The sequence below is a fragment of the Anolis carolinensis genome, unplaced genomic scaffold (genome assembly GCF_035594765.1).
Source record: "Anolis carolinensis isolate JA03-04 unplaced genomic scaffold, rAnoCar3.1.pri scaffold_7, whole genome shotgun sequence".
In the NCBI taxonomy this organism is placed as follows: domain Eukaryota; kingdom Metazoa; phylum Chordata; class Lepidosauria; order Squamata; family Dactyloidae; genus Anolis; species Anolis carolinensis.
The window spans coordinates 17197950-17225848 of NW_026943818.1; the positions used below are offsets into that span (position 1 = coordinate 17197950).

A 27899-nucleotide genomic window follows, 5' to 3' on the forward strand; every position below is an offset into this window, starting at 1 on the left:
ATGGAGACATCTTGGAAGTACAAGACAGAACTCCTTTAGAAAGTCCCTTTAATTTAAAGGGGAGTTTTATTTTTTACTAGCCTGGTGATGCCCAGGTTATGTGGAAACGGCCTTGTTTGTTTTTGGGTGTTAGGTCATATCAGTGTTGTCGTATATTACACTACTAGCTGTGCCCGGCCACGCGTTGCTGTGGCAAAGTGGTGGTGGTATTGGTTAAAAAATGTTGTGTAATTGTTATTGATGTTATTTGTATTTTTTAATTAATTTTATTGTAAGTTATCTTTTTATCTATATATATATATAAAAAAGAGTGATGGCATCACGGTGACCGACAAAACAACAAAACTACAGGCCCCCCCAACCTCAAAATTTGACAACACAACCCATCATCCACGCCTCTAGGTTGATACAACAAAAAGAAAAGAAAAATAAAGTCCTAATTAGAGAGAGAGGAATAATTGTTTTTATCAAATTGCTGCCAGTTAGAAGGCTAAGCTCCTCCAACTTGGTCTCCTAGCAACCCAATAAAAAATAATAATAAACACTAAAAAATAATTAAAAACACTAAAAGATTAATACAATAAAATACTATAATAACAGAAAATAACTAAAGATAATACAAGAAAATAATAAAATATAATAAATAAAAAGATAACTTACAATAAAATTAATTAAAAAATACAAATAACGTCAAATAAAAATTACACAACAATTTTTAACCAATATCACCACCACTTTGCCACAGCAACGCGTGGCCGGGCACAGCTAGTTTATTATATTTTATTATTTTCTTGTATTATGTTTAGTTATTTTCTGTTATTATAGTATTTTATTGTATTAATTTTTTAGTGTTTTTATTATTTTTTATTGGGTCGCTAGGAGACCAAGTGGGAGGAGCTTAGCCTTCTAACTGGCAGCAGTTGGATAAAAGCAGTTATTCCTCTCCCTCTAATTAGGACTTTATTTTTCTTTTCTTTTTGTTGTATCAACCTAGAGCCGTGGATGGTGGGTTGTGTTGTCAAATTTCGAGGTTGGGGGGCCTGTAGTTTTGTTGTTTTGTCTGGTGCCGTGATTCCATCACTCTTTTATATATATAGATGTCTTAGGAAACAACTCAGTCTTTGCTTTTGTTTTTTATGAATGCTCCCATATGGATGTGAGTGAACTACAATTCCCAAAAATCTTGGGTCAATCCTCCAACTCCACCAGTATTCACAGTTGGCCATGTTGGGTCCATGTGCCAAGTTAGGTCCAGATCCATCACTTTCTGGGTTCAGTGTTCTCTGAATATGGGTGAACTATAACTCTACACATCAGCTGTCAGTAACTTCTTGTTATTTTTGTCTACCTCATTTTGAAATGTAATGCATTTCAAAAACCTAGTAATTCTCTTTCTTCTTGTTCTGCAATGTAGGAGGAAGTATTCCGCTACATCAAATGGCTTGTGTGAAGAGGAGACGGTGGATAAAATCGCATTTTGGGACTTTGTTGAAGCCACTCAGAGGACAAATTGCATTTGTTCAAGGTACACTTCTTTCCGGTATTGTAAAAATAACCATAGAGTCAATGGCTGATGATTTTCTATATCGTTTTGTGTGCTTATCTGTCTGTCTCCGTGTGTTTGTTTCTCTTTATCAAGACCTAATGAGATACTGGGCACTGTGTATATACTTCCTTGAAACTTTTATTTATTTAGTGGATTTACATCATTCCTTTTGATTAAAAAACAAAACAAAACAAAAGCAGTCCTGCCAAAACAGGTATAGGCTTTTGGAATTTTCTTTGTTTTCTTTTCTACTGAGTAGTCAATGGCAGATGGCCCTCACAGTTTGGATAGGAAACAATCATATATACCATATATACTCGAAGATAAGCCGAGTTTTTCAGCCCTTATTTATGAGCTGAAAAAGCCTCCCTCGGCTTATAATCGGGTCAAGGTCAAGGCCTGCAATGGGAGCCTGCAGGCTATTGCTTGCAATATATGATCTGTTTCTCTCTTCTTCCCTCATCTGTGTATTTAATAATAATAATAATAATAATAATTTTATTTTTGTACCCCGCCAGAGGGACTCAGGGCGGCTTACAGATATAAAGCCAGCATACAGTATACAGCATACAGTAATATCAAATACAAAAACACACAAATAAATTTAAAAGGCATTAAAACAATCACAATCATTATAAAACACATGAAAAACACAGCAATAAAAACATAACTTTTGCAAAGACTCCCTCGCTCTTGATCAAGGGAATGTTTTGAAAAGAGAAACACTCTTGCAAGTCAGGAAGAAGAAAAATATATATTCATTAATCTTATGAAAGCATTTTCCCCTGAAATATTTGTTAAACTCTCCTATAGATATATAGGCATTAACCCCTTGCAAGCTTTTGCCATCCCTATGTACCTTTTTATGTGTATCTATCTATATACATTAATTTTATATATGTATTTCCACTCAAATGTTTGCATGTCTTTGCAAATCCTTTATACATATAGATCCATGTACCTGTGTATTTGTAGCCATATATATACATTATTTTTATATATGAATTTACCCTCATATGTTTGCAAGTCTCTGCAAATATCTATATAAAGAGAGATGTCTGGATATATATGAATATATTCTTACCTACCTACCCTGTTTCCCCTAAAATAAGACATCCCCAGAAAATAAGACCTAGTAGAGGTTTTGCTGAATTGCTAAATATAAGGCCTCCCCGAAAGTAAGACCTAGCAAAGTTTTTGTTTGGAAGCATGCAGGATTGTTGTACAAAAGGTAATTAAGGTAGTAACAAGAAATAATAATAATAATAATAATAATAATAGTATAATAACTTTATTCTTCTATCCCACCTCCATCTCCCAGAAGGGACTCCAGGCAGCTTACACAGGGACAAGCCCAACAACAACATAAATTTACATATGACAGAAATTTAAAACAGTAATTTAAAAACAGTATAGCAATAACATATAGAAATTCATGAAAGGATTCACAGTTTGGTTATGCTGGTTTGTGATGACAACTACTGTACAGTAGATAATAAATTTTCATTTTTTAAAAATTCAACCATAAATGTGAATTCTTCTTTGTGGAAAAATAAGACATCCCCTGAAAATAAGACCTAGCGCCTCTTTGGGAGCAAAAATTAATATAAGACACTGTCTTATTTTCGGGGAAACAGGGTATATATACGGCTTGCTTATATTAAAGGGGGGAAATACACACACACACACACACACACACACAGAGGGGAGTTGCAAACGTTTCAGGGGGAAATGCATATGTGAAATTAGCATATATAATTATAGATCTACTAGCTGTGCCCGGCCACGCGTTGCTGTGGCAAAGTGGTGGTGGTATTGGTTAAAAATTATTGTGTAATCTTTATTTGTATTTTTTTATTAATTTTATTGTAAGTTATCTTTTTATTCATTATATTTTATTATTTTCTTGTATTATTTTTAGTTATTTTCTGTTATCATAGTATTTTATTGTATTAATTTTTTAGTGTTTTTAATTATTTTTTACTGGGTTGCTAGGAGACCAAGTGGGTGGAGCTTAGCCTTCTAACTGGCAGCAATTGGATAAAAGCAATTATTCCTCTCTCTCTAATTAGGACTTTATTTTTCTTTTCTTTTTGTTGTATCAACCTAGAGGCATGGATGAGGGGTTGTGTTGTCAAATTTCGAGGTTGGGGGGCCTGTAGTTTTGTTGTTTTGTCGGTCGCCGTGATGCCATCACTCTTTTATATATATAGATATCTAGCTCTGCATTGTTTATATAAGCATTGAATATTCTGCCTTCTCTCTCTGCCCAACTCCAGGCACAAAAATCTCAAGCCAAGGCTGGCCATTCAGCAGGGGACGGTGCCGCCCGTGGGCCAGCAGCAGCAAGCGGTTGCAAAGCACAAGGCGAACGAGAAGCCAGAGAAAGGGGACAAGCCCCAGAAGCGCCCCTTGACCCCCTTCCACCATCGCGTGTCCATCAGTGACGATGTGGCCATGGAGGCCGACTCCGCCAGCCAGAGGCTCGTGATCACGGCCTCAGACAGCCAAGTGAGGTTTTCCAACCTCCGAACGAGCGACGTGGCCAAGACGCCCCAGATGCACGGCACGGAGATGGCCACCTCGCCCCAGCCGCCGCCCCTCAGTCCCCACCCGTGCGACGTTGCCGACGAGGGGGCCACCAAAACCCCTTCCACGCCCCAGAACCAGCATTTCTACCACATGCCTACTCCGGACCCTTTGGTTCCTCCCAAAGCCATGGAGGATCGGATAGAGGGCTTGTCCCAGACCTTCCCAGCTCCGTTTCCAGAAGTCATCGAGCCCACCATGTACGTCGGGACGGCAGTGAACTTGGAGGAAGAAGACACTGATTCCACCTGGAAGTTTTACAAGGTTCCAAAGAGAAAGGACATGGATTTCTTGCCACCCCAGCTACCCAGCGAAAAGTTTCGGGACGACCCCATGGGATCGGCAGGGTTGGATGCTGTCTCGTCGGCCACAGAGTAAGTAATAATAATAATAATAATAATAATAATAATAATAATAATAACTTTATTTTTATACCCCGCCTCTATCTCCCCGGAGGGAACTCAGGGCGGCTGACATGGGGCCAAGCCCGAATAAAAACAGTAGCAGTATAAAACACAGCAATAGACAACAACTTGCACAATAAAATAAATAAATAAAATAAAATAAAACATTAGCCAATAAAAAACAAGAACTAATAAAAACATGGATTAAAACTGAGAGATTGTAAAAGTAGACTGGGTAAGGTGCACCATATAAATATTGTAAACACAAGGTGACTGATAAAGTGCTGCAAATTCTGGAAGTGCAAATTGGGATGGGAATAGACCCTGTGTACTTAAGTAGAGCTTAAGTTCAAATTCCAGACAAAAAAAGAATTTCTTAGCATTCGTTAAACTTTGGGATCCGATGGGTTTTTATCCTGTCAGTTCCTTTTGTTAAAATAAATTTTTATTACATTACTATTCATTTTGTTACAAAGAAAATTCATATACAGTAGAGTCTCACTTAGCCAACATAAATGGGCCGGCAGAACGTTGGATAAGTGAATATGTTGGATTTTTAAAATTTTTGTGTCAAAAGCATTGCATAACAAATACATTTTAAAATGATAAAAAAAGGAAATCACAAGCAACTAAATAGTTTTAGACCAAAAGCGGGCAACAGCAACTGCATTGTCCGTAGCTTTATGTTGGATAATAAGGAGCGATTAAGGAAAAACCTATTAAACATCAAATGAAGTTTTACAAATTAAGCACCAAAACATCATGTTATACAACAAATTTGACAGAAAAAGTAGTTCAATACGCAGTAATGCTATGTAGTAATTACTGTATTTACAAATTTAGCACCAAAATATCACGATGTATTGAAAACATTGCCTACAAAAATGCGTTGGATAATCCAGAACGTTGGATAAGTGAGACTCTACTGTAATTAAATATTTTCCTTCCCCCAGTGTTCTACCCGTTGTGCGTGTAATACTATATTTTTTCAAATTTTGTTGGTTCTCTTTCCTCCCAGCTCTTTCTAAGCCAATATTGGAACCATTGATCTAGTTGAACCCAATGAAGCCATGATATATTTAAGTCACCTAGGATTCCCTTTATGTTGTTTTTCTCCTTTATTTGCTCCCTCCAACTTCCAATTTTGTCTAATTTCTTCCTTTCAATTCCTTATCCATCACATTTTTTAAGTTTTTAGGAAATTTCTTCTCCATTATCACTGGCATTATTTTGGAATTCTCTTTAATGGGGTGGCTTTTATATTTATTCCATATTATTAATACATTTTTTTTTAGATAATACATTTCCCATTTGGTTGATTTCCTTTTGAGGAGATGATTGTTTTGTGATGCTTTCAAGAGAGCGGACCTGCTCAGGCAGCCATTGTAGTTGTCAACAAACAAATCCCATAGGCAAATACATGTCTCTATTTCGGGCCGTTGATTCATTGGGATCACTTTCGTTGGGACTGACAGTGGGAATCAGACCATGGTTTTGCATGGAGAAAGTTGTTTCCACGTACAGTAGAGTTCCGGTTATCCGACTTAAACAGGCGGGCCGAATGTCGGATAACCGGATCTATTGGATAATAGGGAGGCCCGGTTTAGGGAAGCAATGGTTTTCCTTTCCTGGAGTTTTATCTTTGCTAGAGATGCTGTTTCAATACATCTGCATGCTACTTTTGAAGGTGGCTTATCTATATATATAAAAGGGTAACGAAGTTTCGGCCTAGGACAAAACAACAAAACTACACATCCCAGAAACACTAAACTTGGCAGCACAACCCCTCATCCATGCCTCTACGTTCATACAACAAAAAGCTCCAGCTACTCCAGAAAACGGCCAGGCTTTGAGACTGCAAGGCTATCCACTGCTATTCCACCTGGCCAACCTAGGATTCCCATAAGCCACAGCAATGCGTGGCCGGGCAAAGCTAGTATATATATTTATATATTTCCTTCCCTGACTGGGTGTTTGTCACAAATTCCTGCAAGAAGACTTGGCATTTAGTTGAATACTTCTTTGCCTTCCCTGCCAGAAAAGCAATTATTCCTATGATGTTATAGTTTCCACTCGAGATTTTTTTAAAAACTTCAGTCAAGAGCAAAATCCCTTTGTGGGTGTCCCCAGACATCCAAGCTTGTACTAAACAGTCCATTGGGATCTCTGGAATGAAGAGGCTGAAATCTGGACTCCAAATTTTTAAAAAATATTTTTTTATTAAGTACAGTAGAGTCTCACTTATCCAGTGTTCTGGATTATCCAACACATTTTTGTAGTCGAATGTTTTCAATATATCGTGATATTTTTGTGCTAAATTCGTAAATACAGTAATTACTACATAGCAATAATTATTTATTTATTTATTTATTTATTTACAGCATTTATATTCCGCCCTTCTCACCCCGAAGGGGACTCAGGGCGGATCACATTACACATATAGGCAAACATTCAATGCCTTTTAACATAGAACAGAGGCAAAGACAAACCCAGGCTCCGAGCTGGCCTCGAACTCATGACCTCCTGGTCAGAGTGATTAATTGCAGCTGGTTGCAGCTGGCTTGCTCTCCAGCCTGCGCCACAGCCCGGGCCTGTGTAATGAACTAATGTGTAATGAACTACTTTTTCTGTCAAATTTGTTGTATAACATGATGTTTTGGTGCTTCATTTGTAAAATCATAACCTATTTTGATGTTTAATAGGCTTTTCCTTAACCCCTCCTTATTATCCAAGATATTCGCTTATCCAACATTCTGCTGGCCCGTTTAACTTGGATAAGCGAGACTCTACTGTATTTCTAAACATGGAAAGAGTGAGAACAATAGTATTTATAGTAAAGATTGAATGAAAAAGGGAGAGAAAGAAGATAGAAAGAGAAAAAAAAAGATTTTTTTTAAAAAAAATGAGAAAAACAATATATATATATATGTGTGTGTGTGTGTGTGTGTGTGTATATATATATACAGTAGAGTCTCACTTATCCAACATAAATGGGCCGGCAGAGTGTTGGATAAGTGAATATGTTGGATAATAAGGAGGCATTAAGGAAAAGCCTATTAAACATCAAATTAAGTTATGATTTTACAAATTAAGCACCAAAACATCATGTTAGACAACAAATTTGGCAGAAAAAGTAGTTCAATACGCAGTAATGCTATGTAGTAATTACTGTATTTATGAATTTAGCACCAAAATATCATGATATATTGAAAACATTGACTACAAAAATGTGTTGGATAATCCAGAACGTTGGATAAGCGAGTGTTGGATAAGTGAGACTCTACTGTAATTAATTTTTTTAAAAGCAGGATATAAATGTAGTAAATAAATAAATATAAATAAATAAAGTAAAAGATCTAGCCTTGCTTTGTTGGGAGTTTCAGAGCCTGGGAGCAGACATAAGAAGCCCATTACTACTACATAAGAAGGTTGTAGGTTTCAGGATCAGGAATGTTCCTAAAGAAGAGCACAGTCTTTTAAATGTTCAAGCTGTTGCATGTGTTACATCCGAAACGTGCTCGATCGAAAAGTGTGTTGGGATGTAATGTGCTGATATGCATAGGCTACAGAACATCCTCTGTGATTTGCTCAAAGCTGAGGACTTTGTTGTTCTGGCAGGCTTCTCACCTATTAGTTACTTGATTTATATTTGCGCTTTGCGTCGTTCTGTGCTGTTAGGTTGTGCTACATCCTCTGTTGTCTGTCGGTGCTTTAAATGCCAATAAGTATTATTTTTTCCCATTGGGTTTTTTTTCCTGTATTATATAAAGCCACTGGGGCTGCCTCTGTTTAGTGCAGAAAGTCAGGATCTCAGTGTTACTTTTTTAAAATTAAACCCACACAAATATGTAGAATAACAATTTGGAAACCTGCCCTGACAGGCCCCGGTAATGTGCTTCTTCGTGGGCAGCATTCTGGAGTGGCGAACATACAGGGCTGACGTGGGAAGATGAAAAGTTTGAAAATCGTTGGAGTGGGATGATGCCACGCTCGTGCAAGCATTCCAGCTGCTCCCAGCCCTACTCTGGATAGAAATTCCAGCTGTCTCTAGCATTCAATTGCTTCTAGTTTGTTGCTTCCCCAAAGGACAGTCCAGGGAAAATTCTAACATGATACACAAGAAAGCCCCTTCGCTAAAAAGGCCAACATGCAAAGCTATTTTCGGATGACTTTTGAGGGTTACTTGGGAAGAGGGTCTTCCATTTCTTCGTGCTTGAGAGGTTATATATTTATAAATATATAATATATTGTATATTGTATATATTTATTATTATTTATTTACAGCATTTATATCCCGCCCTTCTCACCCCGAAGGGGACTCAGGGAGGATCACATTACACATATAGGCAAACATTCAATGCCTTTTAACATAGAACAAAGACAAGACAAACATAGGCTCCGAGCGGGCCTCGAACTCATGACCTCCTGGTCAGAGTGATTGGTTGCAGCTGGCTTGCTCTCCAGCCTGCGCCAATATTATACTATTAATAATATAATATAATAATATTAATTATATATTATATATTAAATGTAATATTACTAATAATATTACCATATAATGATATAGTACAATATAGTAATTTAATGCTTATATTGTGCTATGCTAATAATACATTGTATGTTCATTTGATTTGTAAGCCGCTCTGAGTCCCCTTCGGGGTGAGAAGAGTGGGATATAAATGTCGCAAATAAATAATAAATACATAAGTAAATATAACTGCTCCTATCCCCAGAACTTGGGAACATTACTCCTTCAGACTGAGCACGCCCAGGTGGATGTGAAGCATCTGAGAGATGTAATCCAAAAATCAACTCTTTCAGGCTTTTTATGTGGACTCATCTTGTTGTGATAATAATAATAGTAATAGTAATAATACATCACACAGTCCTATACACTTGTGAAGTGTCCGACGTGTGATCCAATACAACATCCAGCAGAGCATCTGCTGTGGACTCATCTTGTTGTGATAATAATAATAATAATAATAATAATAATAATAATAATACATCATCACACAGTCCTAGACACTTGGGAAGTGTCTGACGTGTGATCCAACACAGCAGCCAGCAGAGTGTCTGCTGTGGAATCATCTTGTTGTGTTAATAATAATAATAATAATAATAATAATAATACTAATAATAATACATCACACAGTCCTAGACACTTGGGAAGTGTCCGACGTGTGATCCAACACAACAGCCAGCAGAGTGTCTGCTGTGGAATCATCTTGTTGTGTTTCTTCTTCTAATAATAATAATAATAATAATAATAATAATAATAATAATAATAATAATAATAATACATCACACAGTCCTAGACACTTGGGAAGTGTCCGACGTGTGATCCAACACAACAGCCAGCAGAGTGTCTGCTGTGGAATCATCTTGTTGTGTTTCTTCTTCTTCTAATAATAATAATAATAATAATAATAATAATACATCACACAGTCCTAGACACTTGGGAAGTGTCCGACGTGTGATCCAACACAACAACCAGCAGAGTGTCTGCTGTGGACTCAACTTGTTGTGATAATAATAATAATAATAATAATAATAATAATAATAATAATAATACATCACACAGATCTAGACACTTGGGAAGTGTCTGACGTGTGATCCAACACAGTAGCCAGCAGAGTGTCTGCTGTGGAATCATCTTGTATTTCTAATAATAATAATAATAATAATAATAATAATAATAATAATAATAATAATACTAATAATAATACATCACACAGTCCTAGACACTTGGGAAGTGTCCAACGTGTGATCCAACACAACAGCCAGCAGAGTGTCTGCTGTGGACTCATCTTGTGTTAATAATAACAATAACAATAATAATAATAATAATAATAATAAAAGAGGGTTGGAAGAGACCCCGGGCCGGTTAAATAGCTTTGATGGGCTGCACGTGGCCCGCGGGCCGTAGTTTGGAGACCCCTGTCCTAAGCTCATTGGAAAGTGGGCGAGAAATTAGTGTGAGAAGCAATGAAATGTTCAATCCACTAAATCCACCTGCATTTCCAGCTCTTATCCACTGAAACCACGGCTCTTTCTTCTTTACAGATTAATGGTGCAATGCAGGAAACCTCTAAAGGTCTCTGATGAATTGGTACAGCAGTACCAGAGCAAGAATCAGTATCTCGCAGCAATAGTAGCCGACCAGGAGCCGGAGATGGATCCGTATGCATTCGTCGATGGAGATGAAGACTTCCCCTTTCCGGACAAAAAGGACAGGCAGAATAGCGAAAGAGAAGTTGGGAAGAAACACAAGGTGAGTAGCGAAGCAAAGGTGCTGACCGAGTGGTTTAACAGCCTGGGGGCGAGAGCATTTCAGAGCTGCCTACTTTGGGATTTGTCTTCGGAAAAAAAGATGGCTGTGGAGCAGCAGGGTTTGCCCTTCAAAGAGTGAAGTCGAAAAAAAAATCTAATCTTTTTAAGTATATATCGGGAAGTTCTTTGGGTCCAAGCTGTGAGAACAGTTTCAGAACTTGAAAATTCATGCAGATTTTTAAAATGAAAGAGCTGTGGTCAGGACACAGAATATTTAAAGCATTTGCAGTAACAATGTTCTATCCTGCCCTTTAGCAGCCAAAGCTCCCATCACTGAGTCCCATCACTCAGGGCAACGATCTAAAATTAAGATACGGCAGACGTGGAATAAGAGGCAGGAAGGAAAAAGCGGGTTTAGGTTACATATATTTGCTAACCTGTAATTCCGTGTGTATGTTGATTTGCCAGTTTGACCTCTTTGGTGTGGGAGGGACTATAGAAGTGAATGGGCGGGAGATTGAAGACACAGTTTTCTTAAAATGTAGTTTGGGAAGGCGAGGTCCTCTGTGGCAGAGAATGCAAAATAACCCTGTCCTAAACTACATTTCCCAGAATGCCACGCTCAGCATCTGAAGCCAGCCATTTGCAGTCAGTCTAATAATAATAAATAAAATTATTGACTCTGCAAAGAGGACTCAAGTAAGTAAGTAATGGTAGAAATCTATGCTAGGTTGAAGTTGTGTGGTTGTGTGTCATAAAGACAGACAGGCATTCAAAGGGATTACTGTTGTTGCTCTTTGGGAGGAGAAATTGTTTTTGTCTAAACTTAAAATCCACAAATCTTTTTTCCACATGTGGTGGACATGTGAAAAAGCTAGAAAATACTGGAAAGAAATCCACGAGTTGACTTAAACAATTTTGAATTTTAAATACCAATTGAGACCAGAATATATACTCCTAGGAATTACAGATATAAAACTAACAGAAAATGATGAACTCCTATTGAATTATATGACAACAGCAGTGAGGATTATATACGCGAAAAATTGGAGACAAGAAGATATACCGAACGTAGACCAATGGCTAATAAAACTAATAGAAATTAAGAATATGGACAGATTAACGTACCTAATAAAGAAACAACAGGGTCTACCAAAGAAATGTACAGATTGGCAACCACTTCTTGACTTTATTAGAAAAGAAAAGAAATTTACTATAATATAATTAAAGAACATTTAGACAATGCTAATAATAACAAGAAAGACGTGAATTTAGGGAAGTTAAGACATAAAGAAGGAATGATAGAAAATGGAGGAGATTCGGGATTGGATCGAAGACAATATAAATATGGATGGAAGTCAACAATTTTTTTTCCTTTTTAATTTTTATTTATTTATTTATTTTTTCTTTCTCTTTTTAACTTCCTCTTCTTTCTTATTCTTTTCCTACTGTCCTATTAATCAAAATGTTCTCCCACTTTCAATGTACCTGTTTAAAACTATAAATAAAAATTATTTTAAAAAATCCACAAAATTTCTGAAACTTCCAGAGATTGATGCCCTGGTTATCTTGTGTATTGTATATAAAATTCAAATAGGTAGCTCTTGTAGTTTCTTTTAAATGTTATTTGTAAACACTTTGAAAATTCCCCAAAAATCCATGGATAAGTGAAATGTTCTGAAATTTGGTGGTCTCACAGCGGTCAAGGTGTTCTACCATTGTAGCAAGTTTCATGCCAATAGCTTTAAAAATGAGGGAGAAAGGAGCCCTGAAAGTTTCCCTAATTATGCGCATGCGCAATTACTGTAACAAAATAGTAACAAAGTTGCCCCCTGTTGACACATACTGGTGTTTCTTTTTCTCTGCAGACGGACGATGGGGCACCCAACGTTGGGGAAGATGCAATGTCTCTTTTTAGTCCTTCGGTCAAACAAGGTAGGTTTCCCGTTTTCTAAAAACGTGTGGTGCTTAGTTTATTTTCGAAAAGCCCAACTAGAATAGTTAAATTTAAGTGAGATGCTGCTTTCAAGGATCAAAGCGATTTACAGATAAGTACAGTAGAGTGTCGCTTATGTTGGATTGTTGGGCTCACAACTGAATGCAAAGTCAAACTGCTATAATTGAACGTCTGCCTGATGTTGAGCCTTTTCTCCTTTCAGCACTAGACGCCCAGCGTATTCCTCCCCACAATCGCACGGCGTCCACTAGTTTGTTTCATGAAAACGACCTAGTTGTCTCATACACGGACCTTGACAATCTCTTCAATTCCGATGAAGATGAGCTCACAGTAAGTAGCTTGCTGAAGATTTAACCGCCCTGAGTCCCTCTGGGGAGTGAGGGCGGTCTAGAAATAAAGTTGTATTATTATTATCTATATATATAAAAATGTAATGTATTGTATATGCATATAATATTAAAATATTATAATGTAATACAATATAATAATAATATTACAATATTATAATGCTAGATTTATATTACATGTAATATTACTAATAATATTGCAATATAGTCGTATAGTACAATCTATATATATAAAAGGGTAATGGAATCACGGCGCCGGACAAAACAACTAAACTAAACGCCCCACAACCTCGAAAATTGACAGCACAACCTCTCATCCACGCCTCTACGTTCATACAACAAAAAGAAAAGAAAAATTAAGTCCTATCCACAGCAACGCGTGGCCGGGCACAGCTAGTATCTATATACAGTAGAGTCTCACTTATCCAAGCCTCGCTTATCCAAGCCTCTGGATTATCCAAGCCATTTTTGTAGTCAGTGTTTTCAATATTGCGCGATATTTTGGTGCTAAATTCGTAAATACAGTAATTACTACATAGCATTACTGCGTATTGAACTACTTTTACTGTCAAATTTATTGTCTACCATGATGTTTTGGTGCTTACTTTGTAAAATCATAACCTAATTTGATGTTTAATAGGCTTTTCCTTAATCTCTCCTTATTATCCAAGATATTCACTTATCCAAGCTTCTGCCGGCCCGTTTAGCTTGGATAGGTGAGACTCTACTGTAATATTATAATGTAATACAATATAATAATAATAATAATAATAATAATAATAATAATAATAATAATACACTATTATAATGGTAGATTTATATTACATGTAATATTACTAATAATATTGCAGTATAGTCGTATAGTACAATATCTATATATATATAAATGTAATGTGCATTTTTCCCATGAAGTAAACAACAAAAACCATTGAACCAAATCACACCAAATTTGGCCACAAAAGACATAGTCATACAATCTGTCTTTCAATAAAAAAAACATAGAAAAATAAAGTCCAAATTACAGAGGACGAGGAAGAGCTGTTCTCCCCCGGCTGCCAGTCAGAAAGGTAGGCCCCAACCCCCTCAATCACAATGGTGCCCGGGGGACAGGCCTCTTCCACACTGCCTATAAAGTACAGGAAATAATATATACTAACTCCCACCAGTTCCTCAATACTTTATTTCCCAAAGCACCACACTTTGCCGGGCACAGCTAGTTATTATTATATTATTTGCCTTGCAATGTTCTATTATTATTATTATTATTATTATTATTATTATTATTATTATTATTATTATGACACAGCAAACAAGATAGATATGCTGGATTTCATATCACAAAATCACAAGTCGAACTCTTCCCAAGTGTCTAGGACTGTGTGATGTATTTTCGGATGATGCGTGCAGATCCCAGTAGGGTGGCCTTTTGCAGTTTTGCAGTTATTATTATTATTATCATCATCATTATTATTATATTATTTGCCTTGCAATGGCCAAGAAGCACAGCTTGCAGAGGTGGGCACTGCACAGTGAAAAATAAAGAAAAATAGCACCCGTTCTCGTCATTCCATCTTCTGGGCTGTATCAGATAATTCTGCAAATTAGCTGTGTTTGACCTTAATCCATGCCCTAGTACTGTTGCCCCTGATACAATGTTTTGGCAAACAAAAGATTCCTTAATCATCGACTGTTCTTGCAGTTTAGAACCTTCGGTAGTGAGATTGTGTTGTCAAAGGCTGTGTTTTCATGGCCAGACAGCCCGGAAGACTTAATAACTTAATAAACTTAATAAAATGGTCTCGCTTATAGAAAATGGCCTTAACCACTGACATTATGCTGCTTTGGAAAATCCATTCCTTGTCTATGTCTGCTGCCTTCCACATAGCATGAGGTTTGTAAAAAAAAATTCTTGTCACTGTTGAAAGTGTTTTAAGTTTTTGTGTGAAATAAATAAATCCCTTTTCCCTTTTTTTAGCCCGGGTCTAAAAGAATGCTGAATGGAACAGATGACAAATCCAATTGCAAAGAGTCGAAAGCAGGAAACCTGGACCCCTTGTCATGCATAAGTAAGTGCCTTTCCTCTCCGCTTACATTGTATTACATCATAATATTATTATCAATATTATATGTATATACAATATATTATAATATTAGTATAGTATAATATGGGTATTATATATTATTATATTGTTAAATTGATACAGGAGACGCTTTGCAATGCTTAGTTGATGTAAGTGGCACTATTCTCCCTTGAATTGGTATCAGTTCTGCATCAATAAGTGTCATTTCGCCCACTTGGAAGATCCATTCATGCATTTTCAAGCGCGATAAACCTTTTTGCCTTTGAAAGAAATGGCAATCTGTCGGCAACTTGTGAGCTTCCTTCTCATGTAAACAGTTGCCCATATGGCACTGTTGATGCCTGTTGACAGGATTGCTTAAAAATTGATCAGTTAATGATAATCTTATAGTTGATGTGTTAGGGATTCCTCTTCTTCAGAAGAGGAAGGGGAGCAGGAAAGTATTCATGAATTTGAGGGTGAGTTGGAATCTGAGGAGGAGATTTTGCAAGTACCCACATTTCAGGAGAGGCGAAAGGAAACAGAGCAGAGACGTCGTTCAGCTAGAATAGCTGCCAGAAATGCAGCTGACAATACAGAGAAGGGATTCCCTGAAATGCAAAGGCAAGAGGCCACTATAACCAAAAATGTAATCTAATAATATAAACTATAAGACAGTATTTCCTATATATGTTATTGTCATTCAGTGTACCAACAAGGATGATAGAGATTCAAAATATACTGAATGCTTCCAAAAACAGTCTCTAAATCAAAATATAATCAATGTGTTACAAACACACATACATTCATAGAAAGCAGAACTCTTACCGTGTTTCCACAAAAATAAGACAGTGTCTTATATTATTTTTTGCTCCCAAAGATGCTCTAGGACTTATTTTCAGGGGATGTCTTCTTTTCCATGAAGAAGAATTCACATTTATTGTTGAACAAAAAATTGACATTTATTATATACAGTACAGTAGTTGTCATCGTAAACCAGCATAACCAAACAATCCTATCAAGAATTTCTTGTTACTACCAATATTTCCATGTACACTTTATGGTATGTATATTTACCGATCCTGCATGCACTTGTGTTCTGTTCGGTGGGCATGCTTCCAAACAAAAACTTTGCTAGGTCTTACTTTTGGGGGAGGCCTTATATTTAGCAATTCAGCAAAACCTCTACTAGGTCTTATTTTCTGGGGATGTCTTATTTTCGGGGAAACAGGGTATATTAAGGGTTTATGAGTCCAATGACAACCAGAGTTCATGTTCCACATGGAGGACTGTATAAATCACTAATTGTAAGTCCAAATCTATATGTCCAAGTTAGTGAATCCTTATTTTCAAATCCAATGTTTTAAACAAATCCAAGGTTTGTCACCATCCACAACCGGTTTCGACTGTATAGTCTTCCTCAGGTGGTAGTTTATGATGGTATGGAAAACCTAGAACAGTCAATTTTTCAATGTAACACGTTCTTCGAGTAAGTCAAGACAATATATCTATATCAACGTCGGAGTAGACCTACAGGGAATACATATGAGTGGCTAGAAACACTTGTACAGGATAAAAATATAAAGCAGAAGCAGGTGCAGCCAGCTCTTGCTGATAACAAACTGACTCTAATGCCTTTGCTATCCTTGTGCCTGCTTTGAGTCTGCATCTGGATTTATTGCTGTTTCTTTGTCTGAAGTAAGACTGCTATTTGATTTGGGAATTTATCAGAGACTAAGAACTGTGTTTGCCCTAAGACTTCCTTGCTTCCTGAAACAGGTACGGCGGATCTTCATAAAATGTACCCCACGCCGCCATCCTTGGAGCAACACATTATGGGGTTTTCTCCCATGAACATGAACAATAAGGAGTACGGCAGCATGGACACTACGCCTGGAGGGACCGTCCTTGACGGAAATGGCACCACGGCCGGTATCCAGTTCCGAATTGAGGTGGACGAGGGATTCTGCAGTCCCAAACCCTCCGAAATCAAGGTACGTTGAATGGAGAATCTTCTTTATTCTTCGTGTATTGCATTGATTGTGCTGCTCAGCGCTTATCGGATCCAAGCAAAGGGAGATCATCTGGAGAGATTTCTTCCTGGAGCTATTTTGTCTTCGTTGTACCATAGGTTTGGTTATGTATGATAAGAAAGGGATTTGATTTTGTTTCTTAATTCTGATACGTACAATTGCTTTGAAATGTCTGTGATATGAAGCAGAATATGCCTCCGGATAAGTTGGACATCCTAAACTAGGAAAATGAAATATAGTAGATGTGGTGAGATATAAAAATTAGATCAATACTAGCTTGGGTTATTTGAAAAAGACAGTTTTTTAATTGTACAAAATGCATGAGGTTATGGATTAACTACAAACTATAAATCCCAGTACCTACAGCTCCCAAATGTCCAGGCCAATTCCTCTTGTATTCTGTGTTTTAATTGATGTTGAATTATTTAATTGTTTATTTTATTGATTGTGGTGTTGATACTGTTTTTAGTTTATTGATACTTGCTTAACTTGTCATAAGTTTTGTTTCTGTTTTGGGCTTGGCCCCATGTTAGCCGCCCCGAGTCCCATTGCGGAGATGGTGGCAGGATAGAAAAATATATTATTATTATTATTATTATTATTATTATGACACAGCAAACAAGATAGATATGCTGGATTTCGTATCACAAAATCACAAGTTGAACACTTCCCAAGTGTCTAGGACTGTGTGATGTATTTTCGGATGATGTGCGCAGATCCCAGTAGGGTGGCCTTTTGCAGTTGGCAGATCGTAATTTTGTCAATATCTATTGTTTCCAAATGCGGTCTGAGATCTTTTGGCACAGCACCCAGTGTACCCATCATTTATTATTATTATTATTATTATTATTATTATTAATAATAATAATAATAATAATAATAATAATAGTAAAATAATTAAAAATAGAGTAAAATAAATGTAATAGTAACAATAACAATAGAGTAAAATATTCAATGCAGTAATAATAGAGTAAAATAACAAATGTAATAATACCAATAATAATAGAAAATAATAATAAATGGTCATGAGTTTTCTTCTTTTTATTATTTTATTTGTTTATACTCCACTTTATCTCTCCTGAAGGAGACTCAAAGTGGCTTGACGTAAAAGCATTAGTATACAATTACTACCCCATTTCCTATAATAATTATTATTATTATTATTATTATTACTATTATTTTATTGTATGACACAGCAAACAAGATAGACATGCTGGATTTCAAATCACAAGTCGAACACTTCCCAAGTGTCTAGGACTGTGTGATGTATTTTCGGATGATGCGCGCAGATCCCAGTAGGGTGGCCTTTTGCAGTTGGCAGATCGTAATTTTGTCAATGTCTATTATTATTATTATTATTATCATCATCATCATCATCATCATCATCATTATGGTTGTCTCCTGCCTGGCTCTACTTTTTCATGCCACTCTTCTTTCTCCTTTGCTTGACCAGGATTACTCCTATGTTTATAAGCCCGAGAACATTCAGCCTTTTGTTGGCTGCTCCATGTTTGCGCCATTGAAGACGCTTCCCAGCCAATGCCTCCCTGCCATCAAACTGCCGGAGGAGTGCATTTACCGTCAGAGCTGGACTGTCGGCAAACTGGAGCTGCTTCCTCCGGGTCCCACAATGCCATTCATCAAAGAAGGGTATGTATATGTTGTCTGGATATTTACAGTATGTATATTCCCCCTTTCTCAGGGCGGATCACAATGCACATAGACATGGCAAACATTCAGTGCCATTAGACATACAACATATATAGACAGACACAGAGGCAATTTAACATTTTCCAGCTTCATGAGGGCAGGCTCGACTCTGGCCACCGCACTTGTGCACTTGTGACACCCGAGTCCTTGATGGTATTACTTCCTCATTCCTTTCCGCATGCTGCTGGAAGTTTGTTTGTTTTTTAATGGTTTTTATTGTGGTTTAAGTAATATATACAGTGAAAGCGAGGAATATATTTCGCGCAGGGATAGTAAGATGAAGGTGTAAGGAAGTAAAGGATGTTGGACGAGAGGAGAAAAAAAATTTAAAAAAAATTAAAAAGGGGTGGGGGTGGGGAAGAAAAATGACTTCCCATTGTCCTCTGAGGGTCTGCAGTTCATGATAATTTCCATTGTCTATTGTCCATTATCTTTTTTCTGGTCCTGCCGTCTTAATAATACATTTTTTTCTCACACATCAGATATGTCAATTGTTAGTGTATATCCTTCCTTTTGGATAAAGTCTCTAAGACCTGACCAATCTGTTTTCTGCTGGAAGTTTTTATGGTGTCGTAAATTAGTTAAATTAGCCTCCCCACATAAGACGGTACCTAAATTTCCTACTCGACAGATGCAACTGTCTTTTGGGCTGCATAGGTCAACAGCAAGCTAGGCTATTAATGGTCGAGAGCTCAATCTGACCCAGGCTGGCTTCGAACTCATGACCTCTCGGTCCGTAGTGATTTATTGCTGCTAACCAGCTGCTAATGGAATAATAACAATGTATTTAATATCATTAAACATTGTATTCTATACAATAAATGAATACAAATTTCAGATAAATGGTTACAAATGACAATCAAACTGTTGCATTCACAGTATGTTGAATGGTAGCTACATTCACAATGGAATAAACTTTCTTGTTTTATTTTCTTGTTTCTTCATAAAAGAAGAGTAGACCTCTGATCCACAACTAATAAGTTCAAGCCCTTGGGAACCCATTTTTTCTCATAGTACTAACCAGCTGTGCCACAGACCAATGTGATATCTTCCTTTGGAGGCTTTTCTTTGTAGCAAAATAATATGGTTGCACTATTTACAAAAACAAGTTTCCCATAACACAAATAAAGTTTTTTGTTGTATTGGATCACACGCTGGACACTTCCCAAATTATTATATTATTGTTATTATTATTATTATTTGAAACACAACAAGATGAGTCCACAAGAGACACTCTGCTGGCTGTTGTATTGGATCACACGTCGGACACTTCCCCAGTTATTATATTATTATTACTATTATTATTATTATTACTTGAAACACAACAAGATGAGTCCACAGCAGACACTCTGCTGGCTGTTGTATCGGATCACACATCGGACACTTCCCAAGTTATTATATTATTGTTGTTATTATTATTATTATTATTATTATTATTATTATTATTATTATTATTATTATTATTATTTGAAACACAACAAGATGAGTCCACAGCAGACACTCTGCTGGCTGTTGTATTGGATCACACATCGGACACTTCCCAAGTTATTATATTATTATTACTATTATTATTATTATTATTATTTGAAACACAAGAAGATAAGTCCACAGCAGACACTCTGCTGGCTGTTGTATTGAATTACACGTCGGACAGTTCCCAAATTATTATTATTATTATTATTATTATTATTATTATTATTATTATTATTATTTGAAACACAACAAGATGAGTCCACAGCAGACACTCTGCTGGCTGTTGTATTGGATCACACGTCGGACACTTCCCAAGTTATTATATTATTATTATTATTATTATTATTATTATTATTATTATTATTATTATTTGAAACACTATAAGATGAGTCCACAGCAGAAACTCTGCTGGCTGTTATATTGGATCACACGTTGGGCATTTCCCAAGTGTCTAGGACTGTGTGATGTATCTGTGAATATTATTATTATTATTATTATTATTATTATTATTATTATTATTATTATTATTATTATTATTATTACCGTGGAGAACAGCTCCTGCCATTCCATCATAGTCCCATCTCTGGGATTTTGGGAGTTGAATTCGAAAATACCGAGGTTCAGGAAAGTTGGTGCTGCATTATATAAGAAGATCATTTAAGGAGATGACATATTCTCAAGTGTTGGCAGCATGCTCAAAATGTGTACCCTCTGAATAATTCACACCAGTCTTAAGGTGTAGCCGAAACTTGTTTTAATGTCTCTCTCTCTCTGTTTTAAAAGTCGCTATTAGGTGTTAAACTTATTTATTAACTCTCGCGTAATGGTTTCTTGGAGGTGCTTTGGAGTATTAATTTAATTTTAATAAGCCATGAATAGTGTTATAAAGACAAACCAGGGACTCTGCTGCACTTCTGGCAGCGTTTCGTAGGTACCGATTATTATTCTCGGCATGGGGAGAGGGGAGCGGAACAAGAGAGGGTTTCTTTGTTTTCTTTATGCTGGCAAATGTCATGCCTGGAGTGGAATCCTTGATGAATTCCTCGTTTTAGAGGGAGTAGACTGGAGACGAGGAGCCTGCTTTGGTACTTTTCAGTCTGTAAACAAAAAAGGGTGGTCTTCCCAGTAACAGTGCATTGGTCTCAGAGCCAATCTGATTTGCTTCTACCATGACATCATTGAAGGCAGAATGAAGTTAATTCAGCACGGGAGCTAAATCTAGTCCTGGACCTCAATGGGAAGGAAGGATGCAACTATCACCCCTTTCATTTTTGATGCTGAATTATAAAAAGAGGGTTGGATATTCCTGGTATTTGGTGTTTAGCAATATATGGCATTTATATGAATATTCTGTGCCACGGGAAAAAAGAAGGCTTTGCATATGTCTCTTGTAAATCCATTGAGGACTTGAATTCAGTTTTAAACATCTGAGGTACAGTAGAGGGTTAGGGTTAGGGTTCAAACCTAACCCCTGATCCAAACCTTCTTCTTCTCCACAACTGTGATGTCTGGTGTGTTGTGTTCCAGAACTTTGTCAGTCTGGATTCGGAAGTCCGACAGTATCTTTGCGTGCTCATTTTCCAATACTTTTGCAGGTTTGTGATCCCACCAGTTCTTTGCTGCTGGCAGGTGGTACTTGAGGCATAAGTTCCAATGGATCATTTTGGCCACGTAGTTGTGCCTCTGTTTGTAGTCTGTCTGTGCGATTTTCTTACAGCAGCTGAGGATATGATCCATGGTTTCGTCAGTTTCCTTGCACAGTCTGCATATTATTATTATTATTATTATTATTATTATTATTATTATTATTATTATTATTATTATTATTATCTTAACAACCCTGGGGACTGCCTCTACATTTCGTTCTTGGCCATTTTATCCAGGCATATGTACTGTTTCCAGCTCCTTGCCTTGCACACTACTGTCATGTTGTTTATAGGTTGGTCTATTATTTGAAAAGCTGGCTGGAATAATAACCATCTCGCTCTTTTGTGTTTAAGGGACGGGAGCACCATTGATCAAGAGTACGGCCCTGCCTACACCCCACAGACACATACTCCCTTTGGGATGCCCCCAAGCAGCGCTCCACCCAGTAATAGCGGGCCGGGCATCCTTCCTTCACCTTCCACCCCACGTTTCCCAACACCTCGGACGCCTCGGACTCCTCGGACTCCCCGTGGGGCTGGTGGGCCGGCGAGTGCTCAAGGGTCCGTCAAGTACGAGAACTCGGACTTGTATTCGCCAGCCTCGACACCCTCGACCTGCCGGCCGCTCAACTCGGTGGAGCCCGCCACCGTTCCTTCCATCCCCGAGGCCCACAGCCTCTACGTCAACCTCATTCTCTCCGAATCGGTGATGAATCTCTTCAAAGACTGCAATTTTGACAGCTGTTGCATCTGCGTCTGCAATATGAACATCAAAGGTGCCGACGTTGGCGTTTACATTCCCGACCCGACGCAGGAAGCCCAGTACCGGTGCACCTGTGGCTTCAGCGCAGTGATGAACAGGAAATTCGGCAACGGCTCTGGCTTGTTCCTGGAGGATGAGTTGGACATCCTGGGACGCAACTCGGACTGCGGGAAGGAGGCGGAGAAGCGCTTCGAGGTCCTCCGTGCCACGGCCGTCGAGCACAGCGGAGGGTCCAAAGAGGCCGACCGGCTCCCGGACGACCTGATCCTCTTGCTGCAAGACCAGTGCACCAACTTGTTCTCGCCGTTTGGAGCGGCGGATCAAGACCCGCTGCCGAAAGTGGCCGCCGTCGGGAACATGGTACGGGCCGAGGAACGGGATTGTTGCAACGACTGCTACCTTGCGTTGGAACACGGGCGTCAGTTCATGGACAACATGTCAGGAGGCAAAGTTGACGAAGCACTTGTGAAAAATACTTGCTTGCATCACTGGTCCAAACGAAACGGTAAGAGTTTGATCTCTGCTGGAGAACGTGACGTTGTCAGGCAGAGTGCTTTCAATATGAAATACGGGTCTGTCTAGTTGCCTCAAACAGAATAATTCTTTCTCCGACCCTGGTCTAAAGGAGGCGAGGCCTACCTTTCTGACTGGCAGCCAGGGGGAGAATGGCTTTTCTTCCTCCTCTGTAATTTGGACTTCATTTTTTTAGGGTTTTTTATCGAAAGACATAGATTGGGTGGCTATGTCTTTTGTGGCCAAATTTGTTGTGATTTGGTTCAGTGGTTTTGTTGTTTACTCCATGGGGAAAATGCACATTACATTTATATATATACCGTGTTTCCCTGAAAATAAGACAGTGTCTTATATTATTTTTTGCTCCCAAAGATGTGCTAGGTCTTATTTTCAGGGGATGTCTTATTTTTCCATGAAGAAGAATTCACATTTATCATTGAACAAAAAAAAATGAACCTTTATTATATACTGTACAGTAGTTTTTATCACAAACCAACATAACCAAACCAGACAAACTGACTCCTGTCAAGAATTTCTTATTATTACCATTATTTCCATGTACAACTCATATGTACATTTACTAATCCTGCATGATCTGGTGTTTTGTTTGGTGGGCGCCGGGCAAAAACTTTGTTAGGGTCTTACTTTCGGGGGAGGCCTTATATTTAGCAATTCAGCAAAACCTCTGCTAGGTCTTATTTTTTGGGGATGTCTTATTTTTGGGGAAACAGGGTATACTAGCTGTGCCCTGCCACGCGTTCCTGTGGCCAATTGGAATTGCAGTGAGTAGACTTGCTGCTTGTAAGCCTGGGGGCAGGCGCAGATGGAGCGTTCCAGTTTTTGGGGTTTTTTAGACCCCATGGAGGTTGGGGATATTTGGTTTTGTTGTATGAACCTAGAGATGTGGATGATGAGTTCTGTTATCAAATTTTGAGGTTGAGGGGCCTTTAGTTTTGTTGTTTTGCCCAGTGGAGCGATGCCATTCTCCTTTTATATATATAGTAAAAAAGAAGATAGAAGATATTGTACTATACGACTATATTGCAATATTATTAGTAATATTACATGTAATATAAATCTACCATTATAATAGTCTATTATTATTATATTGTATTACATTATAATATTATTCATATTATATGCATATACAGTATATTATTAGGAGCCTCTGGTGACTCAGTGTGTTAAAGCGCTGAGCTGCTGAACTTGCAGACCGAAAGATTGCAGGTTCGAATCCGGGGAGCGGAGTGAGCACCCGCTGTAAGCTCCAGCTTCTGCCCACCTAGCAGTTCGAAAACATGCGAATGTGAGTAGATCAATAGGTGCCACTCCGGCGGGAAGGTAACAGCGCTCCATGCAGTCATGCCGGTGGCCACATGACCTTGGAGATGTCTACGGACAACGCCGGTTCTTCAGCTTAGAAATGGAGATGAGCACCAACCTCCAGAGTCGGTCACGACTGGACTTGACGTCAGGGAAACCTTTACCTTTACCTTATACAATATATTATATTATTAGTATAGCATAATTTATTTTATTTTATTATTTATTTACTACCTTTATATCCCTTTCTTCTCACCCCGAAGGGGACTCAGAGCGGCTTACAAATCAAATGTACATACAATATATTATTAGCACAGCACAATATAAGCATTATATTACTGTATTGTACTATATAATTTCATGGTAATATTATTAGCAATATTACATTTAATATATAATATATAATTAATATTATATTGTATTATTAATTAGTATAATAATAATAATACTGATTATACCTACCTCTTTCCTAATCTGTATTGTATAAAACTATTTGAACTTTTCTGGCCCACTACCCTTTTTAGGAGCCAACCCAAGTTTTTATCAAAGTGTGTTTATTGGTATATGTGATTTTATTTGTTTATTATTTGAGTTCTGTTGCTGAGTTTTTATATTGCTTGTTGCCTGGGCTTGGCTCCGTGTAAGCCGCCCCAAGTCCCCTCGGGGAGATGGGGCAGGGTATAATAATAATAATAATAATAATAATAATAATAATATCGTATTACATTATAATATTATTATCAATACTATATTATATGATTATTATTATATTATATGATGATTATAAATTGTTATAACTTTGTTTCAGTTGTGGACGTGAGCATGCAATGTTCTCAGGACATCCTCCGCATGCTGCTCTCGCTCCAGCCGGTCCTTCAGGATGCCATTCAGAAGAAAAAGACCGTCCGCTCTTGGGGTGTCCAGGGACCCCTCACGTGGCAGCAGTTCCACAAAATGGCTGGACGAGGCTCCTACGGTAAACATCATTGCCTTATTTTATTTATTTACTACATTGATATCCCGCCCTTCTCACCCCGAAGGGGACTCAGAGCGGCTTACAAATTGAATTTACATACAATATTATATTATTAGCATAGTACAATACTGGCAATAAATTACCATATTGTATTATATCAGTATATTGTAATATTATACTATATTGTGCTATATCAATATATTGTAATATTAATATTACATGTAATATCTCTACATATAAAAGAGTAAAGAAATTTCGGCCTAGGACAAAACAACAAAACTACACATCCCAGAAACACTAAACTTGGCAGCACAACCTCTCATCCATGCCTCTACGTTCATACAACAAAAAGGAAAGAAAAATAAAGTCCTAATTAGAGGGAGAGGAAGAATTGTTTTTATCCAATTGCTGCCAGTTAGAAGGCTAAGCTCTGCCCACTTGGTCTCCTAGCAACCCACTCAGCCCAGGGGACAGGCAGAGTTAGGCCTCACTTAGGCCTCTTCCACACTGCCTATAAAATACAGATTATCTGATTTTAACTGGATTATATGGCAGTGTAGACTCAAGGCCCTTCCACACAGCTATATTACCCATTTATAATGGACATAATGTAAGGTAAAACCTTTACCCTTTACCTTAACTACCACCAGTTCCTCAATACTTTATTTCCCATACTACCATACTTCACCACAGCAACGCGTGGCCGGGTACAGCTAGTATAGTATATAATTAATAATAATAATAATAATAAAACTTTATTTATACCCCGCCACCATCTCCCCAACGGGGACTCAGGGCGGCTAACATGGGGCCATGCCCAGAGCAATATAATATAAAATATAAAAACAACATATCATAGCACCATTCAAAATACAATAAATAATAATAGGCATTACATCAAGAAATCAAAAAACAATAAAACAAGGGCAGGCCGCGTAAACACAGTGATAAAACCTGGAGTGAGAGGGACAGAGGGGTACTCCACTGCGGGCAGGGACATATGGAAGTGGGGTAATCTAGAGGATAGATGTTCGGGGTGGGAGTAACACAGAAATATATGACAGAAATTACTCACCAAAAGGCACAGCGGAAAAGCCATGTTTTAACATTATTAATTAACATTATTATATTGTATTATTAGTATTATATTGTATTACAAAATAGTGTTATTAATATTATATACATGTACAATCTAGTATAATATTATATATTATTGTAAATTTTATTATAGATATGTATATGGGTACATATGTATATATATATGTGTGTACATATACTGTATCTGTATTTATTGCACTGTATGCATTGTTCCACTATAATGCTTTGTAGGTTGCCCCGAGTCCCTTTTTGGGAGATGGTGGTGGGGTAGAAATAAATTGTTGTTCTTGTTGTTGTTGTTATTTCTCCGGAATACTGGTGTTGTCCTAATCTGCCGCTGTTCTAATGTGCAATTGTCCCTCAGGAACGGACGAATCCCCAGAACCACTGCCCATCCCGACTTTTTTGTTGGGCTACGATTACGACTTCTTGGTGCTGTCCCCCTTCGCCTTACCGTACTGGGAGAGACTGATGTTGGAACCCTACGGCTCTCAGAGAGACATTGCCTACGTGGTGGTGTGTCCGGAGAACGAAGCTCTGCTGAATGGAGCCAAGACCTTCTTTCGGGACCTCACCGCGATATACGAGGTGAGAAGGCGGGGGCCGGAAGAGCCTCCGGGAGGACTTTATCTACACCAGTGGTTCCCAATCTGTGGTCTGTGCACCACCAGTGGTCCGCAAGAACTAAAATATGGATTCCGGCCTCACCCTTACTACTATGGATAATAACAAAGCCCAACCAAAAAATATAAATATTCTTGGTGTTTTTGTTTTTAGGCCTGTTCCTGGGGTTATTTGGCGTGCTGATTCAGAAAATTGCATTGGATAGACTACATCAGCTCTAGATTATTAATATTAGCTTCAGGACCCAGTATGCCCGGGTTGTTAAAAGAAGGCATTGTTTGTTTTGGGCTATAAGGTAATATCACGCAAGTTTGGTCCAGATCAGTTGTTCGCTGGGTTCAGTGCTGTCTGGATAACGGTGAACTATAACTCTCAAAATGAAGGTCCATTCCCACTAACCCCTGAAGTATGTTCAGTTGGCCATGGGGCTTCTCTGTACCAAGTTTGGTCCCAGTCTATTGTCAGTGGGGGTCACAGTATTAGTGAAGGGACTGGAAGTCCCATCATCCATGACAAGTGTGGTCCAGATCCGTAGTTGGTTATTTATTGTATTTATTTATTTAT

General features: G+C 37.9%; 1 protein-coding gene across 1 annotated transcript in view; it reads left to right on the plus strand.

Annotated features, from left to right (window-relative positions):
- The window catches only part of med13 (mediator complex subunit 13), a 123160-nt gene that overhangs the window by 74561 nt on the left and 20700 nt on the right, over window positions 1–27899 (plus strand). The window contains exons 8-18 of the mRNA XM_062960314.1: window positions 1415–1525; window positions 3826–4509; window positions 10606–10813; window positions 12681–12747; window positions 12972–13099; window positions 15092–15182; window positions 16956–17170; window positions 18663–18859; window positions 22393–23306; window positions 25446–25613; window positions 27076–27299. Of these exons, the coding sequence (XP_062816384.1) occupies window positions 1415–1525; window positions 3826–4509; window positions 10606–10813; window positions 12681–12747; window positions 12972–13099; window positions 15092–15182; window positions 16956–17170; window positions 18663–18859; window positions 22393–23306; window positions 25446–25613; window positions 27076–27299 (3007 nt within the window). The remainder of the gene's footprint in view (window positions 1–1414; window positions 1526–3825; window positions 4510–10605; window positions 10814–12680; window positions 12748–12971; window positions 13100–15091; window positions 15183–16955; window positions 17171–18662; window positions 18860–22392; window positions 23307–25445; window positions 25614–27075; window positions 27300–27899) is intronic.